Source organism: Entamoeba invadens (genome assembly GCF_000330505.1).
Source record: "Entamoeba invadens IP1 unplaced genomic scaffold scaff_1105074725099, whole genome shotgun sequence".
NCBI lineage: Eukaryota > Evosea > Mastigamoebida > Endamoebidae > Entamoeba > Entamoeba invadens.
Window position 1 is genome coordinate 16,367 of NW_004191622.1, and position 16,475 is coordinate 32,841.

Here is a 16,475-nt window from a genome sequence, read left to right on the forward strand (position 1 = left end):
GTTTTCGATTTTTGTATCACTCATTGTTTTGCAGCCATTTCTGTAAGCTGCACATCTGGGAAATAGTCTTTAATAACAGTGTTTTTTGATTAATAAAATCAATTTATAATCTCATTTGTTCATTGATTAATTATGTTATTAGTAATTATAGTTATTTAACTATTGTTTTTTTAACACTAGTTCTATCGTTTTTTTTTCAAGTCTACAGATACTTAAAAAAGTGACTCGCAAACTATAAAATTGGTTGTTAAAAATTATTTAAAATTATTCCTAAGCATTGTTAAAAATTAAAAAACACATGAAAACTATAATAAACTACAATGAACTATAATTAAATACTGCCTATTTATTTTCCATATTTTGTTTTAAATTGATTCTTAGTTCAAAAGACTATCTATACTTTTAGGATGCTTTTTTCTTTCGTGGTGAATACTTTTATTTTCAAATAAATAAATATTATTTTGTTAAATATTATATATAACACAATCATATAATAAAGAGTTGTAAGTGACTAAAACTTAAGTTTTAAAATCGTTAAGAACGTTGTAACTATTTGATTTTTTAACTTTTGTTTACAATAAACACAATTTTATTAAAGCACATATTAGATTTTGAACTTTATGTGTTTTTAAAATAATTCAATAAAGTAAATAGTATAATTTAATTTATTATTATAATATATTTAATAATTCATTATTAATACATTAAAAAAAATTGACAAATAAAAAAATAATACAAAAACCAATTCAATTTTTGGATAAAAAAAATATACAAAACGAAGTTTAGAAAATCGAATTATTTCCAAACTATTCTGTTTCTATTTTTATTATTAAAAAAAAACCATCACAACTTTTTATTTACCCTCAAAAATTCTTTTTACCACTTGTTCAGAAAAACTTAAAATTAATTAATTTAATTCAATAGAATGACCTTCTTGTCTTCGTTTTTATCTCTCTGGCGTTTATTTGTTGAGAAATACATGATGATGACCATTATAGTCACTGTCTTTTTAGTCACTGGAACAGCCAACACCATTTTATCAAAAACTTCTTATCAACTACAAGCCGAAGGATCAGGTGGAAATGTTCATTATTTTGAAAAACCCCTATTTTTGAATTGGGCAATGTTCCTTGGAATGACTTTATGTTTAATTCCTTATGTAATGAAATATTATCTTCTTCCTCTATTTACAAAGAAAATGCCAACAAGAGAAGTGATGAAACTAAAAGGATATTTACTCGTTTTAATTCCTTCTTTCTGTGACTTTGCTGCGACTTACTTAATGAATTTTGGACTTCTCTTTGTGTCGTCGAGTGTCTTTCAGATGATGCGAGGGAGCATCTTAGTCTTCACTGCAATTTTAGCGGTCTTTTACAGAAAACAGAAAATGCACCTCTATGAAATCATTGGTGTAGTTATCATCGTAATTTCTTTAATATTAATTGGATCGGCTGCCTTTCTTCCAGGAGCACAAGAGGATGTCCAACATGGGAGTACATCCAGTGAAGACTCTTCTTCTACGTCTTGGTATTACACTTTAATAGGAATTACACTGGTTTTAATTGCACAATTTTTGCAGGGCTTCCAAACCATTTTAGAAGAGCAATTTCTTCATGATATCAAGGCGCCAGTGGAGTTTATAGTTGGACTCGAGGGGATATATGGATTGGTTATTTGTTCCATAATGATGCCAATAATGAGTCTCTCCTTTTGGCCCGACTCATTAAAAGAAGATACCAAAGACACTTTTATTATGTTGGCAAACTCTGTGCCACTCATTCTTATTACAATTGGTTACGTCTTTTCTATACTCGTTTTTAATATAGTCGGTATGATCATCACCGATTGGGTCAATGCGATGGTCAGGAACGTATTAGACCCGTTGAGAATGATAACGACGTGGATTTGTTCTGTGTTCTTGTATTATGTCGTTGATGAGGCGATTGGAGAAAAGGTCGGGTGGTTCACTCTTTTGGAGGTCTTTGGATTTATCGTGTTGACTGTTGGTATTCTTTTGTATACAAAAGTAATCAAATTGCCTTGGTTCAAATATGAAGTTAGCGAAGATGTGGAACCATTGAATTCTTCACCAACATCTGAGGATAACGACGAGAACCAAAAGGAGGAACAAAATCAAGCTGAAAATGATATAAGTATGAGTCCTTCACCAATTCCTGGGTACGTGGGCAACGAGAAAAGTCCAGAAAAGGTGGGAGAGGATGTGAGTTTACTTAAACAATAATTCGTTTTGAAGGGTTAAATAAAAAAAACATTTAATGACATAACAAGAGTTAAACATATCAATTTATAGGAATATAATTAATATATTTGAATTTGTAAATTTACATTTAAAACCGTCAAAAAATCTTGAAAAAAATATTGTTTAAATAGATTTAGATATTACCAAATTATTATGAAAAGTCAACAACGCAATAAACACTTGTTTTGAATTAAAAAATAAAAGATTATTATCAAATAACAAATGATGATTTAATTTGTTATTTGTATGTTTTCATTAAAATTTTTAATTCTAAAGGTAATTAATTAAAAGAAGATTTTTATATTTTTTAACATTTAAGTTATTAAATTAAAACTTTTTTTTGAACAAAAAAAACATGTGTTACTTTTTTTAAAATTTACAAACAGACATTAATTATAAGAAATAACGAAAACCCACTCAATAATTCCATGTTATTTTTTTGTTATAATTTAATAATATTGATATTAGTTTTTATATTAAATTGAAACTTTTCATAAATATTAAAAAATATACATTAAAAAGAATGAATAATACATTTTTTATCGTTATTGATTATCGTTGTTCTAAAAAAACAAAACTCTATATAAATGAACTCTTTTCTTAATATTCAAATGAATCAATTTTGCAAATTCATCATCATTTGCATTTTTATTATATTAGCTGTTGTATCATTCGTTTGTTCTTGTTCATATATCATCAAATGTGTTTAATTTATATGAGAAAATACTGTAATAAATGATTATCGTACAGTTTATTTATTTAAAAACAACTATATATTATAGTTCTATTTATTTACCTTTATAATAATTCTTTTGCGTAGTTAAGATATTAATTTTTAAATAATTTCAATTAAACAAGAAAATCGGATTTTAGTTCATTTGAAATTAATAATTAAACACAACAAAAACACAATATTTTAATTTTCTTTAATTGTTTAAAAGAAAAAAAAATTTAGAGTAAATTAAAAGAAAAATTAACATCTAAACAATATAATCTATCATATATACTATAAAAATTTTAAATTGAAAAAGAATATACTCAAATTAAGTTTGTAGCGGGTGTTGGTTATTTCATCGACGCCTAATACCTTTTCTTTGGCAAAGAAACATACGGTACTTCACGAAATGAAAACATTGGATCTGCACGGTATTTATTTGTGTTAACAACGACATGTGTTGTTATGGGTTTGGTTGTCGTCGCTTTTGTCATCAAAATGTTTGTCAATGGTGGGAGGAAAGCGACAGGACTTGTTTTTACTGGACTTTCATCTATGGTATTTGTACTGACTGTTATCCTTTACATATGCATGTGTAGTTAAAAATACCCCGATTATATCATTGAGGATGAAAGAGCCTTTGAAAAAGAAGTTTGTTATATTTTCTATTTAATTTTATGCACTGCGAAATTATATGAAGTTTAATTGTTATAGTAATTATATAATTATATTTGAAAGTAATCCAAAAAGTGTGTGAATATCACAGAATATTTTTTTGTTGGTGTAACAATTAAAATTAACATCAAAATTATTATAACATCTGAATAGTATTGTAATAACAACATTAAATGACAATCAGCACAACTGTTGCATCGATTCCCATACAGACGACGAAGGAAAATACAAAGTATGCCAATGCCAACAACTGATAAATCAAGACGGAAAATACACATGGTGTGATCAGTGTAAGCTTGGAGAAGATACAGATCCACTTGGAGAACTTGGAGCCATATTAACCATGTGTGGGGAATTACTTTGTGAATTGGTTATACTCTTCTGTTTTATAGCTTTAACTGTATCACTATTTTTGTGTTCGGCAAAATTTGGAGACAATGGATTTGTGTTGCTTCCAAATTAGAAAGTCTCAAATAAACGATTTTTGATATTTTGTTTTATTATTTAAATTTGAGTGTAAATTAATGTTGTTGGTTATATTTTTATCGTTTAAAATGTTTTGAATTAGTAAAGCAACATAAGTGGTTCAGTTTTAATTTGTTTAATTCTTGTTTTTGATATTATTGTTTATCATAAACTTATTTATTTATATGTAATAAAATAAAAATGAGAAAATTAATATAACTTAGTAGAGATAGACCCAACCATGGAAACAATTGTGGAACAATTTATGATCTGTCATTTCTAAAACAAGTAAATACCATCCGGGGAGTGTAACAGACTCAGAGACTTTACCATCTGCTTTAAAGTGTTTTGGTCCTGTTGTCTTACACCCACCTTCAATAGTTTCACATATCAATTGATCGTCATATTTATATGAAGCAACGAAAAGAGTTCCCCAATAGTATTCGACGCGCCAAGTAAGAATTACATCCTCGTGAAGTTGATATATATCAAAGTTTATAATATAATGTGTTATCTCTCTTTCAGCTGGCTTTTCATATGAAACTGTTGTAACATTAAAATCAACATTGACTGTTTTGTCTTCGCAGTATGACATATCAATAACGCCCAAATCGGCAAAACTTAAAGCAATGAGCAAAGCAATGAATAACATAAGAATTGAATTTGATTGTATAAAGTTGGTTTAAATATAATATCAAAAGGTTACTTTATTATTAATTGTTATAACTTTTGACCAATTACGTCAAGAATGAATTTCAATGACCAATTAATTATTGCATAAATATGAACAATATTTTTGTAACATTGAATAATTAAAACAAATGGAAAGTTGTGCTGACTTGACAAAACATTTTTGTTGATGTTAAATATTATGAAAATATTTAAAAAAATCAAAAACCATTGATCAAATAAACAAAACACAACAACAAATAAATAATTTCTAGAGGTCAAAAAATAAACTTATAATTACACAACAAATTGAGTTTGAATGAAAATAGTTTTCATGTTTAAAATTTGGTATTTTTAGTTTAATTTATAATAACGATATTAAAAATTGTTATTATATTATTATAGTTCATAATAACATTGATGTAAATCTTAAAATATTCAAATATTGTTAAAACATTGGAATATAACACCAAACAATAACAAGTCATTTCTTACACCAATATAACCATCAGAAGTGTTAAAGTAACCACACATAAAATGGTTGCACTGTCTGTATTTTCCCCGTTTTTGACACATCTTTTGTTTGTGTCATCACTCAAAGTATAACCATCATCACATTGGGCAAACTCGCAGTTGGTATAATTGAAACTTCCATTAATACATTTTGCAGCCCAAATTTCACCATCTTTTGCATCTTTACATAATTTAGTTGGTAAAATTGCACCTTCGTTACACACCGTTTTCTTGACACACTCTTTGTCAGAATTTAACTCATATCCCGGTGTACAATCATAGAACACGCAATTTGTATTATCGTACTTCCCATTAACACATTTGGCGGCCCAAAATTCCTTTTCAGAAGTTTCCTTGCACATTTGATCTATTCTGATTTCTCCATCTTTACACGAAGAGGATTGTACGACACATGTCTTCTTTATATCATCGTACATATATCCACTTTTACACGACATAAACTCACAATTTTCAGTGTTATATCGGCCATTTATGCATTTGATTCCCCACAACTCACTGATACTCGCCTGTGGGCATTTGATGTTTTCAACAATTTGGGTTGAGTCCTCACACTCTTTTTTATAACACATATTCTTTATTTCGTCACGAAGATACCCGGTTTTGCATTCCATAAAAGAGCAATTATTTGAGTCCAGCACATTATTAATACAAGGTGATCCCCACATTTCACTGTCACTGTTTTGAGTACACTTCGAATTGTAAGTAATATTTTGTCCTTCTTCGCATTCAACAATTTGACACGCCTTCGTTTCATTGTTATAGAAGTATTTATCAGCACATCTCACAAATACACATTTGTCCATATTAAAATACTCATTTTCACACAGTCTTCCCCACACTTCCGAAGCGTTGTTTTCACTGCATTTTATATCTTCTTTTAATTCTCCGGTCTCACACCAATTTTTGTACTTTTCAATGTACGCCTCTGCTACTTCTAAGAACTCATCGACTGATTGTTCGTCTCCATAGTAAAACTGTATGTTTGTGTGCTCCATAGGTTGGTGCACTTTATACTCATTTGGCACCAAATCACTTTCATTCAACGGCAAAGTTGGTAAATATGATATGCCCATCTTAAATCCCATATCCTTCACAACTGTTTCCAAGCCGTCATGAATATAATCGTCTTGAATAACAGCAGTTGGACTCTCTCCAAGATTTCTGAATGTTGAGTCTGGTAGTCCACTATATGTTGCGGTGATTGCAGATTTCTTCTCACTAAAGTGATAAGTAAACAGCGAACACGCGGAGAAGCAAAAATGGTCTGAAAAGACGACAATTTGATTTTTCTTTCTCGCATTCACTGTTGGGAAGTCTCGAGTGTTTTCAATCAAATGAGACTTCTGAATGTGTTTAAACTCAACTTCTTTGTTTTCTCCATAAAATTCAGAGTCAGGTTTATTATAGAAGTCTCCAAGGTCACCATCGTAATACGAGTTACTTCTTGGAACTCTTCTAATATGTGTCACGGGATCTTCTATAAGTGCTCCAAATCCATTTCTAAGGACTTTCTCTGAACTTTCACTGATTCGAGCAACATTTGCTTTCTCATAGTTTGTCGATGGAGAAATAATTTTATATAAAAAGTCTTCAGCATCAACAAAACCGCCGCCATTACGTGGAAGAACTATAACTATTGGGTCGGTGTTGGAGTTAAATATCTCTCCACATTCAGCTGCATATGCCAAAAAGTCGGTCAATTGTTCGGATGAGAAACTCGAAACTTCTAAGAAGTTGTAACGAATATCAAAGAACACACGTTGCCCACACGCAAGAACACCGTCTAATGTATAATTAAATAAACCTTCACTTTTTACTGGAAGAGTATGCTTTTTAGTGGTAAAAAGTAGGTCTATTTTGGCATCAATTTGAGAAGACAGTTTATTGAATTCCTTTGAGTTTCTCGTTAAAACTTTATATTCATTTTGGGAAATAATGTCTTGTTGATTTTCTGGATATGACATTTCATCATTTAAATTTGAATTTTTAGCATTTTGTTTTATTAATGGAGGTTCTAAAAATAGAGGAATTGGTTTGTTATTTCTTTTTAATTTTCTTCCCATAAACTCGTTCATTTTATTTTCGATTCTTTCGTCCATTTTATCAAATAATTCGGGACTTATTATATCAATTTTTCCTTCTAAAATACCTTCTCTGTAATTTCTTTCACTTCTTCTTGTGTTTTCCTTTATTTTCCTTTCCAAAAATTTACGAGCAAAAAGTTCGCTTTCACTAATAGCAGCACTTTCAGACCGTATGTTCCATAATTTAGTACTCCACGTTGCGTTACTGCCATCCTCAAACTGGATAACAAAATCAGTGTCTTCCGCTTTAATAGGAACTGAGTAATAAGGGCAACCAGTAAATGAACGAATGAAGTAAGTCACAGCACCATTCACATTTTTGAGTAAAAAGTACTTATAAGCGTAGTCTGCAATAAATTTGGTTGGGTCAATACCGTTAATTGAAATGACTGGAACGTTAAATTTGTTGTACACGGTCTTTACCTTATCTGCTCCGTAAATTTTGACTGGACTTGTGTTGAATATTTGGGCGGGGACACGCGCAAAGACTTTCCCATTCTCAAATATGAAAGTCGCCATGTTAACAACATAGAAACTGCAGACCTTATGATCAAAATTGTTTGGACTGAGACTTAAGTGGAGGTCTCTTGGTCCTCCAATCATGTTGACCATTTTCACAAAGAGGTCATGGAAGACAACATTCTCTCCTTGTTCGTCTAAATACTTTTTTATTTCATCAGCAAACAAGTCCATATCATATTTTTGATAATAAGTGCTGTTTTCTGGAGGCTGTGGAGGTTGTTTGGCAATATCTCTAAAAGCATAAGCTTGAAGGTACTCATTAAATTTATTAAAAAATTCAACTGCTTTGGGTTTGGTTATAGTCTCCGTTCGCATTTCACCAATACCAGCAGCATATTCACAATACGTCTCCGAACACTGAGAAAATACCAATAAAGGACATATAAATATAAGAAACATTTTATTGTGGTTTTCAAAGTTCAAAAGTGGTTTTTATATGTGAAGTTGTTTTTTGGATTTGGATTGTTTTAAATAATTGTTTTAAAAATAAAGTTAATGTAATATACAAAATACCAATAAAAAACTGAAATAATAAGATTAACTTAAACAATTATTGAAATTGGTAGACTTTAAAGGGATTTCAAGACTAAATTTGAAATTATTATAAAAATAGAAAATATAGAAAATCAAAACAATTTTTGGATTTATCCATTCAATCTTAAAAAATATAAACTATATTAAATAGTATATATACAAATATTAATAAAAATATATTAGATATAAATAAATATAAGGGTAAAAATAACAACGAATAAAAATTATTATACAAAATCATTTATATAACAAATTATATAATTATATTTTTTATTTACTATTTATTTAAAATTTGTTATACATTACATTTCGTTTCAAGTGTTCAAACAAATACTAACATAAATAGTATTTAAGAGAGAAAAATAGCAAATCCGTTTTAATTTTATTATTTGCGTTTAGTATCATTCTTTGCTTTTTAATATTTGATTGTTTTTGAAAAGTTAAATGTTTTTTATGGAAGTTTTATTTTGAAAATCAACTTGTTTGATACTAACATTGATTGGGCACATTTAAATAGCCATAAGAACTTTGTTTATATTTTTTATTTATTTTGAGTTTTTTTTTGAAACATAATAAATAAATGTTATTAATAACAAATACAGTCGGGGAAATGTACTTTAGCTTAGCAAATGTATATATTATTTTCTTTAAAAACACGGGGTTTTAATTAAAAAACAAATATTTTAAAAAATAGACTTTTGTATATGTAAATTTATTAGTTTAATATAACAATAGAAAATAATTATTTTTCTTAAAGCTAATGTTCATTTATTGGGCGAAGGTTTGTTTGCCCAACTGTATACGTTACAAATGTAAGAATTATTGGTTGTCAAAGAAAAAGTAATTGTATTAAAAATGTTATTTATAACAAAAAATGTTTTTTTCATATTTTTTAAATACTTTCAATGTGTTTAAGAAGTCAGTTATATAATGGAATAATAAATAACTACTAATAATAGTTAGTAGTTATTTGTTATTAAAATTTGTTTAATAATAAAATTTTAAATATTAAACAAATGTTAATATTATTAACCTTTTAAAATATTAACAATAGAAAATGTTATGAATTCAAAAAACACAATCAAGTAAATGTATACGCGTGTTTTAATAAAATCAACAACAACTGAAGATATAGAAATAACAATAACAATAATTAGGACTTATTGTTTGGTTAATTCAGACACAACAACACCTTTAATTACGAAATATCACATTTGTTATTAGACGTGATTATACAAAGAGTTTGTTAATGATTTTATTTATAATTAGTTTTTCAATTTTAACATTATAAAGAAACAAATTTGATTATTATAATTATTAAATGTTTAATTTACATATCACTTATACTTTTATTAATAAATAGCGTAACCCTGACATTAGTTAATTATATATCGTGAAAACAAGGTACAGTTAATTTTGATTTTTAAGATAAATAAAAGTTTTAAGTGGGTTTTCTATTTTTTTTATCTATTTTTTAATATTTCTATCCCTTTGACAACCACTTTTTACAAATAGATAAAAAAGCAATGGTTAACAGTGAATTATTTCACAAAAATGATATTTAATCACAATAACATTACTTGAATAAATATTTTTAGTAATTGTATCTACATCATTAATGTTTTTTATAACAAATGGATTACATGATAAAAATGTTTTTAACTAAAGTAGTGTTGATAAAATCACCGAAAAATGTTCCAATAAAAGTCAATTTAAATGATTTTTATTAAATTAAAAAGTTGCATAATTAAATACGTTTTTAAAATCATTTAATAGAGCAATATAAAATAAAAAATTAACAATAAACTACAAATGGAAAAAATTGCTGATAATGGAGACGATTTGGCAAAGAAAATCGATCTGGCCAATTCGGTGATTGCTGTTTTTTCTTTTTTACCACCCTTTTTGGATATAATTGGGTATAAAAAAACTTCTGAAGTATTAAGCAAAGGAATATCGATTGCATCCATTACTCTTGGTGCTACAAGTGGTGTTGTAAAAACAGCTACTGTAATTGCAAAAGCCTATGTCAAAGAACAAGGCGAATTTAAAGACAAAATCACCGAATCTTTAAAAGAAGGACTGAAAGAGGGGATTAAACAAACTTTCAAAGTATCTTCCATAATATTGGCAAACAAATTAGAGAATTTTATTAGTGAAACAATCGACAGATTTAATGTTAAAAATGCACCTCAAGTTTGTGAAAAGTTTGGTGTTTGGCTTGAAACGTACGCCAAAGAAAATCCCGATAAATATACTCACAATTTAATAGCATTCATTGCTCCAAAGGTTAAAAAAAATGTTGCTCATTGTATTCAAACTGTCATTGATGACTATGGTGAAAATATACAAAAACAAATTTGTGATTTTATCGCTTACAAGATAATTAAGTATATAGATGCTGGTTTGGAATATTGTTTGGAGGCTTCAGAAAATGTAAAAGAATACGAAAGTAGTAAGAATGATTAAAACAGTTTTTAGTTTAAGTAATGTTAAAATAATTATTACCAATTATGCCAACAATGGAAAAATATTTTCAGATATCACAATTATATTTCGATTTGTTATAATTTATAAGTTTTAAATTAAAAATTATGAAATATTATTTGTCAAATTCATTGTGTGTTTAATTTTGACTATTTTATATTTTTTATTCATGTATAAATTTTTGGATATAATAGATCGATAAATAAAACAACGATAAAATTATTAATATAACTGTTTTTGAAAATCAATTAACAAAATAACAAACTTATTTGATTACACATTTAAATTCACATTGATTACATATAGGTTATTTAAATCAAAAAATGCAAATGAAAAAATAAATAAACACAAATATTACATTTATTTTAAAATCAATGTTTTTAAAAATATTCGTTTCATTATAAATTAAAAATAACATTCAATACACCTATTTTGTGTTTGTATAAACAATTTAAATGCAAACACAATTTAATAAAACAAGAACAACTATTAATTTTCATGATTATATTACAGTGAAAATACGTCTGAAAATGATGGGAAAATAGTTTAAAAATGACAGGTTTTATTTTAAAAGGACAAGATTTTTAATAAAAAGGATGAAAATCATAAAAAATGATGGAGAATTGTTTTAAAAAGGACAGGTATTTTTATTGAAAAGGACAGGATTTTTGATAAAAAGGACGAATTTCGAAAGAAATGATGATTTTCATGAAAAAGGACAGGAATTTATTATAAAAAGGATGGAATTTTTGTTAAAAGGATGGATTTAAAGAAAATGTGACAGCCATTTTTTTGAAAAAGGATAACATTTTTAACAAAAAGGATGGATTTTTTAATAAAATATAATTTATTTCCGAAATTTCCCGATTTTACACATAAAAAACAAACAATTTAAAATATCATAAACGTGTTTCAAAAGTAGATGTACAAATCAAATATCGAGTTGGTTGAAAAAGGATTTTCATTATTTTGAGATCAATCTTAATAATTGATTTAAATGTCTCAGTCTTTAACATTCATCGACGCCAGAGACCCAATAGCTAGGAACGATTTTATAGATAATCCACCACTTATCCAATGGAATGAACAACAGCGCCAGGTTGAATCTAAAACACCTTTCATTCTTCCCCGAGCTATTAAAAGAAAAAGGGGAAGACCCAAAACTCGGTCAGAATCAATAAACCAAGCCAAAAGACCCTATCACAAAGTAACAATACAAAACAAATTTGATATGATTAAACTTTTCAGAGTTTATGGGGACACTAAAGACGATGTGTTTTATAGTGGAGAACTTGGTATTAAAATCAAGGCTGTCAAAAATATGTTAGTCAAATTAAGAAATGGTAATTCAATTTTACCAAAAGACCATTACAAGAAAAAAAGCAGAGTAATTCCTTTTCAGCATTTGGTAAAGAAATTGATTGAAAAAGACTCAACATCTTCCGTCAATTGTATCCGATCAAACATCCAAAAAGTGTTGGCAAATGCCAATGTTACAACAGTCGAAGAAGTCACAGAAATTACACAAGAACAATTTGAACTTGGGTATAATAACAATTCTCCAACTCAAATATCACAAGAAGCATTGGATACAATCGACAAAATGATTCCTTCAATAAGCGCGATTAGAAACTTCATGAAAGGAAAAACTGGTATAGATGAGGACAGAACTCTTCCTGTTTTAAGTTTCAAAAGGGAAACTCCACGAGGCGCAGTTGCAAACACTAACGAAAACAAAGAGAAAAGAATCGCCGCGATTGAAGAATTGGTTGGTCAGATGCACTCAGGAAAAACATGGGTTTGCATTGATGAATCCTCGTGGCGTATTGCTTGCACTGCGGTTTACGGATGGAGTCCAATTGGTGAAAAACTTTTCGTGACAAAGGCAAAAAACGGACAAAGACTATCTGCTTTGTGTTCAATAGACTACACAGGAATGGGAACAACTTTTTTGGTTGCAGGAAAAAGTGATGAAGAGGTCTTCAAAAGATATTTTATGGAATTGATGAAACACTATGACGACAACAACATTTCAGCAGTGTTTTGGTGTGACAATTGTACTATACACAACCATTTGAGGGAACTTGTAACCAACACTCATCATTCAATTGTTTATAATGCAGCTTACAGTCCTGAACTCAACCCAATCGAAACTGTATTTGGGTTTTGGAAAAGGCGTGTAGAAAATGACATACGTATTTGGACTGGCCTTGGCGATCTTCTTGAAAAAATAAAAAATGGATTTATTTCAATTCAACCAGCTGAAGTAATAGCGTCTATGGAGAGATGTCGCAATGAAATTTGGGCAAAAGCATATGAAAGAAAAGATTTGTAATTTCAAATTGTTTGTTTTTTATGTGTAAAATCGGGAAATTTCGGAAATAAATTATATTTTATTAAAAAATCCATCCTTTTTGTTAAAAATGTTATCCTTTTTCAAAAAAATGGCTGTCACATTTTCTTTAAATCCATCCTTTTAACAAAAATTCCATCCTTTTTATAATAAATTCCTGTCCTTTTTCATGAAAATCATCATTTCTTTCGAAATTCGTCCTTTTTATCAAAAATCCTGTCCTTTTCAATAAAAATACCTGTCCTTTTTAAAACAATTCTCCATCATTTTTTATGATTTTCATCCTTTTTATTAAAAATCTTGTCCTTTTAAAATAAAACCTGTCATTTTTAAACTATTTTCCCATCATTTTCAGACGTATTTTCACTGTATTCTTAACATATTTAATTGGTTATTTATTTAAAAATTACACATTGTGTAATATATCATAAACTAATCTAAATACAGAAATGATAACTAATAATCATCAAATGAGTCTCGCTGAAGAGTTTGAAGAACTTGATACTGATCACAATGGTCTCATCAACTACAACGAGTTTTTAAATGCATTTAAAGATAACAAAGATGAAAAAGTTGATGATGAACACTTAAAAATGGTGTTTGACATGGCAAACATAGAAGTAAAAGGGTTTTTGACCTCGAATGAGTTTTTCCGTGTAATGACTAACCTTGATGAAGTTGAGGAAAAATCTGATAGATCGTTATATACCCTTCTTTCCATTTAATTGATGATGATAATAGTGGAACCCTTGAAATTAATGAATTGGCCAGATTCATGAGAGTCTTGAAAACTGAATTAAATGAAGAAGAATTGAAGACGGCTTTGGCGGCAATGGATAGTGATGGAGATGGTAAAGTCGATTTAGAAGATACACTCAAATTTTTCTTGAGTGACAATCAATGAAATAAATTGATCTTCATTCATTTTTAATTACCAATTCAACGATTTTATCCAATTTATTAAAATAAATTAAAATTCATATTTATAAAACCCAAACGATATGATTATATAGTTTTAAATAATTTAAGCTAAATATCATTAAAATTTATAAGTTAATTTATTATATCATTTTTATTTTAAAAAGGTATAACAGTTTCGCCCTTTATCTAAGGTTAAAATTGAGTCTAGTTATTTATTCACACTCCATAAATTTGGCATTTTATTCAAAAATCAGTAATTTTTTCTTTTTTATGATCTGCCATTTCAGAAGCTTCTTGTCAAGCCAACTTTATATTGGCACATTAAGTTATATTTCAGTAAATACATTTTTTTTCTTTTTAGAGTCTAACACGAATTTGAAGTAAACTCCGGACACAAAGTCCGACGTATCGGACTTTCGGATTTGTTTTTCTGCTATTTTTTTAAATTTTTATTGAAATAATTAATGAATTGTGTCGAGAAAAACGGGAAATGAGCTAAATGTTATGAGCATTTATAATTTTTATATTATTTTTGATGTGTTTTTTCTTCAATTATTTTTTTGTTCATCCCACAAAAACGTTCATTAAAACATTCATTGTTTTCACAAATTATAAATAAAGTAACTACTTTGTTTTGATTAGTAAAAATAGTTTTTTAGCATTAACAAAAATATGAATTTTGATCATAATTGTTGTTAACAAAACTATAATTATAATACACTTTAATATAATCACAATAATTGATAAAAGTGTTCCATTTACAACTGTCATTATTGTTATATATTTCTGTCATGAAACTATAATGTAATTTGCTTTGTCTTTTTATATTATTACTAAACAAATTCTATAATAGATTAATAATGAAATGATTAAATATTATAAAAGTCAAATAAAAACAAGTGATAATTGTTAATTTTTATTATATTATAAAAAAGTATTTTTTATTCCAATTAATATTTCGAATCACCTATATTTCATCTATAAAAACAAAATTAATCAATTATTATATATTTACATTTTTATAATTATTATTTTACTATTTTCAACATAACGAAAATAAAAATTTTTTGTTACATGTGGTGTTTTAATTAATTTCATGTGTTTCCATATAAAATTTTGATACACTTTTTAGTTTCATTTAATAATAAAATTATAATTAAGTCGTGTTTTTCGTTGTTATCGTAAAAATCAACAAATTGAAAAAAATAATTTTATTTTCATTTTTTTAAATGTTATAATATTGATTAAATTTGCGATTTTTGTATAAAATTTGGGTATGAAATTAATTTTTCGTGTTTTATAAACCAAAATATTTCATGATTTTGAAATAAGGAAATTGTAGTGTAAGTAAAAAATTAAAAATCAAAAAATAAGACGCAAAAAATCGAAATAAGGTAAAATAATGATAAGTAAAACAGGTATAAATTTCGACAAAATATATTAATATCCCGAAAAACAAAAGAAAAAAATACTGTTTTAACGTGTCGGACTTTATGGCCCAAGTTTATGTTTATTTACCGACATGATGATACATTTTATCGGGACATTACAACAAAAAGTGTAAAAAAACGAGCAATAAGTTCATAAAATTATGACAAGTCGTCTTGGTTTTCTTGCTCAAAAACAGTGATTTTTAAAACTAAAAATCCATAGGCAACAAAACTTGTAATTCTGAACTTTTTGGGTTAGTTTTTGTGCTATATTTAATATTTTGGACAGGAAACTTGGTAATGTGGGGTTTCGAGTTTTGTGTGTGTTATTATATTTCCACTCTCCCGTTATTTCAGTCAAAAGCAAGAAGCGAAAACATGGATTTTTTGAAAAACAATAAAAATTCAGACAATAGATTTTGTTGGTGATGGCAAAAGTTGCTATGTGCAGAACGTTATTGAGGTTATTTTACTCGTAATAAAATTTTAAGTACAAGTTACTCCCTTTTGGAAAACAATGAACTGTTTTTCAAATCAATTATTATAATTATAATTATTGATTATTGATTTTATAGAAACTTTTTTAATCCAATTGGAAAAACATTCCAATGGCCGAGAAAGCTATTGTAGGCGATTACGAATGGCTTGTTGAAGGACCCGCACCCCCAGAGAAAGACAAGGAAGAAGGTAGTTAGTGCAGAAAGAACAAGCAAGTTCGATCCCGTGGTGGAAGTTTTGACTGAAGTTGAGTGTTTTCAGTTGTTTTTGAGCGAAGAAATTTTCTATAACATATTGACTTTTTCAAACAAAAAAATAGCGAAGAAAC

The 16,475-nt window shown here is 27.7% G+C and overlaps 5 protein-coding genes across 5 annotated transcripts; 3 read left to right on the top strand and 2 right to left on the bottom strand.

Annotated features, from left to right (window-relative positions):
* Window positions 1–925: 925 nt before the first annotated feature.
* On the top strand, window positions 926–2,242 carry EIN_467230 (hypothetical protein; the record flags this gene model as incomplete). The annotated part of the gene is made up of 1 exon (XM_004182957.1): window positions 926–2,242. The coding sequence occupies one exon, from the start codon at window positions 926–928 to the stop codon at window positions 2,240–2,242; it is 1,317 nt and encodes a 438-aa protein (XP_004183005.1).
* Window positions 2,243–4,335: 2,093 nt separating this feature from the next.
* EIN_467240 (hypothetical protein) lies at window positions 4,336–4,767 on the bottom strand (the record flags this gene model as incomplete). Its single annotated transcript, XM_004182958.1, has 1 exon — window positions 4,336–4,767. One exon carries the CDS (start codon window positions 4,765–4,767, stop codon window positions 4,336–4,338), a length of 432 nt encoding a protein of 143 aa, XP_004183006.1.
* A 508-nt stretch (window positions 4,768–5,275) lies between these two features.
* EIN_467250 (hypothetical protein) lies at window positions 5,276–8,323 on the bottom strand (the record flags this gene model as incomplete). Its single annotated transcript, XM_004182959.1, has 1 exon — window positions 5,276–8,323. The coding sequence occupies one exon, from the start codon at window positions 8,321–8,323 to the stop codon at window positions 5,276–5,278; it is 3,048 nt and encodes a 1,015-aa protein (XP_004183007.1).
* A 1,947-nt stretch (window positions 8,324–10,270) lies between these two features.
* On the top strand, window positions 10,271–10,927 carry EIN_467260 (hypothetical protein; the record flags this gene model as incomplete). The annotated part of the gene is made up of 1 exon (XM_004182960.1): window positions 10,271–10,927. The coding sequence occupies one exon, from the start codon at window positions 10,271–10,273 to the stop codon at window positions 10,925–10,927; it is 657 nt and encodes a 218-aa protein (XP_004183008.1).
* Window positions 10,928–13,768: 2,841 nt separating this feature from the next.
* Window positions 13,769–14,202, top strand: EIN_467270 (hypothetical protein; the record flags this gene model as incomplete). Its single annotated transcript, XM_004182961.1, has 2 exons — window positions 13,769–13,998; window positions 14,040–14,202. The coding sequence occupies 2 exons, from the start codon at window positions 13,769–13,771 to the stop codon at window positions 14,200–14,202; spliced, it is 393 nt and encodes a 130-aa protein (XP_004183009.1).
* Window positions 14,203–16,475: the final 2,273 nt, after the last annotated feature.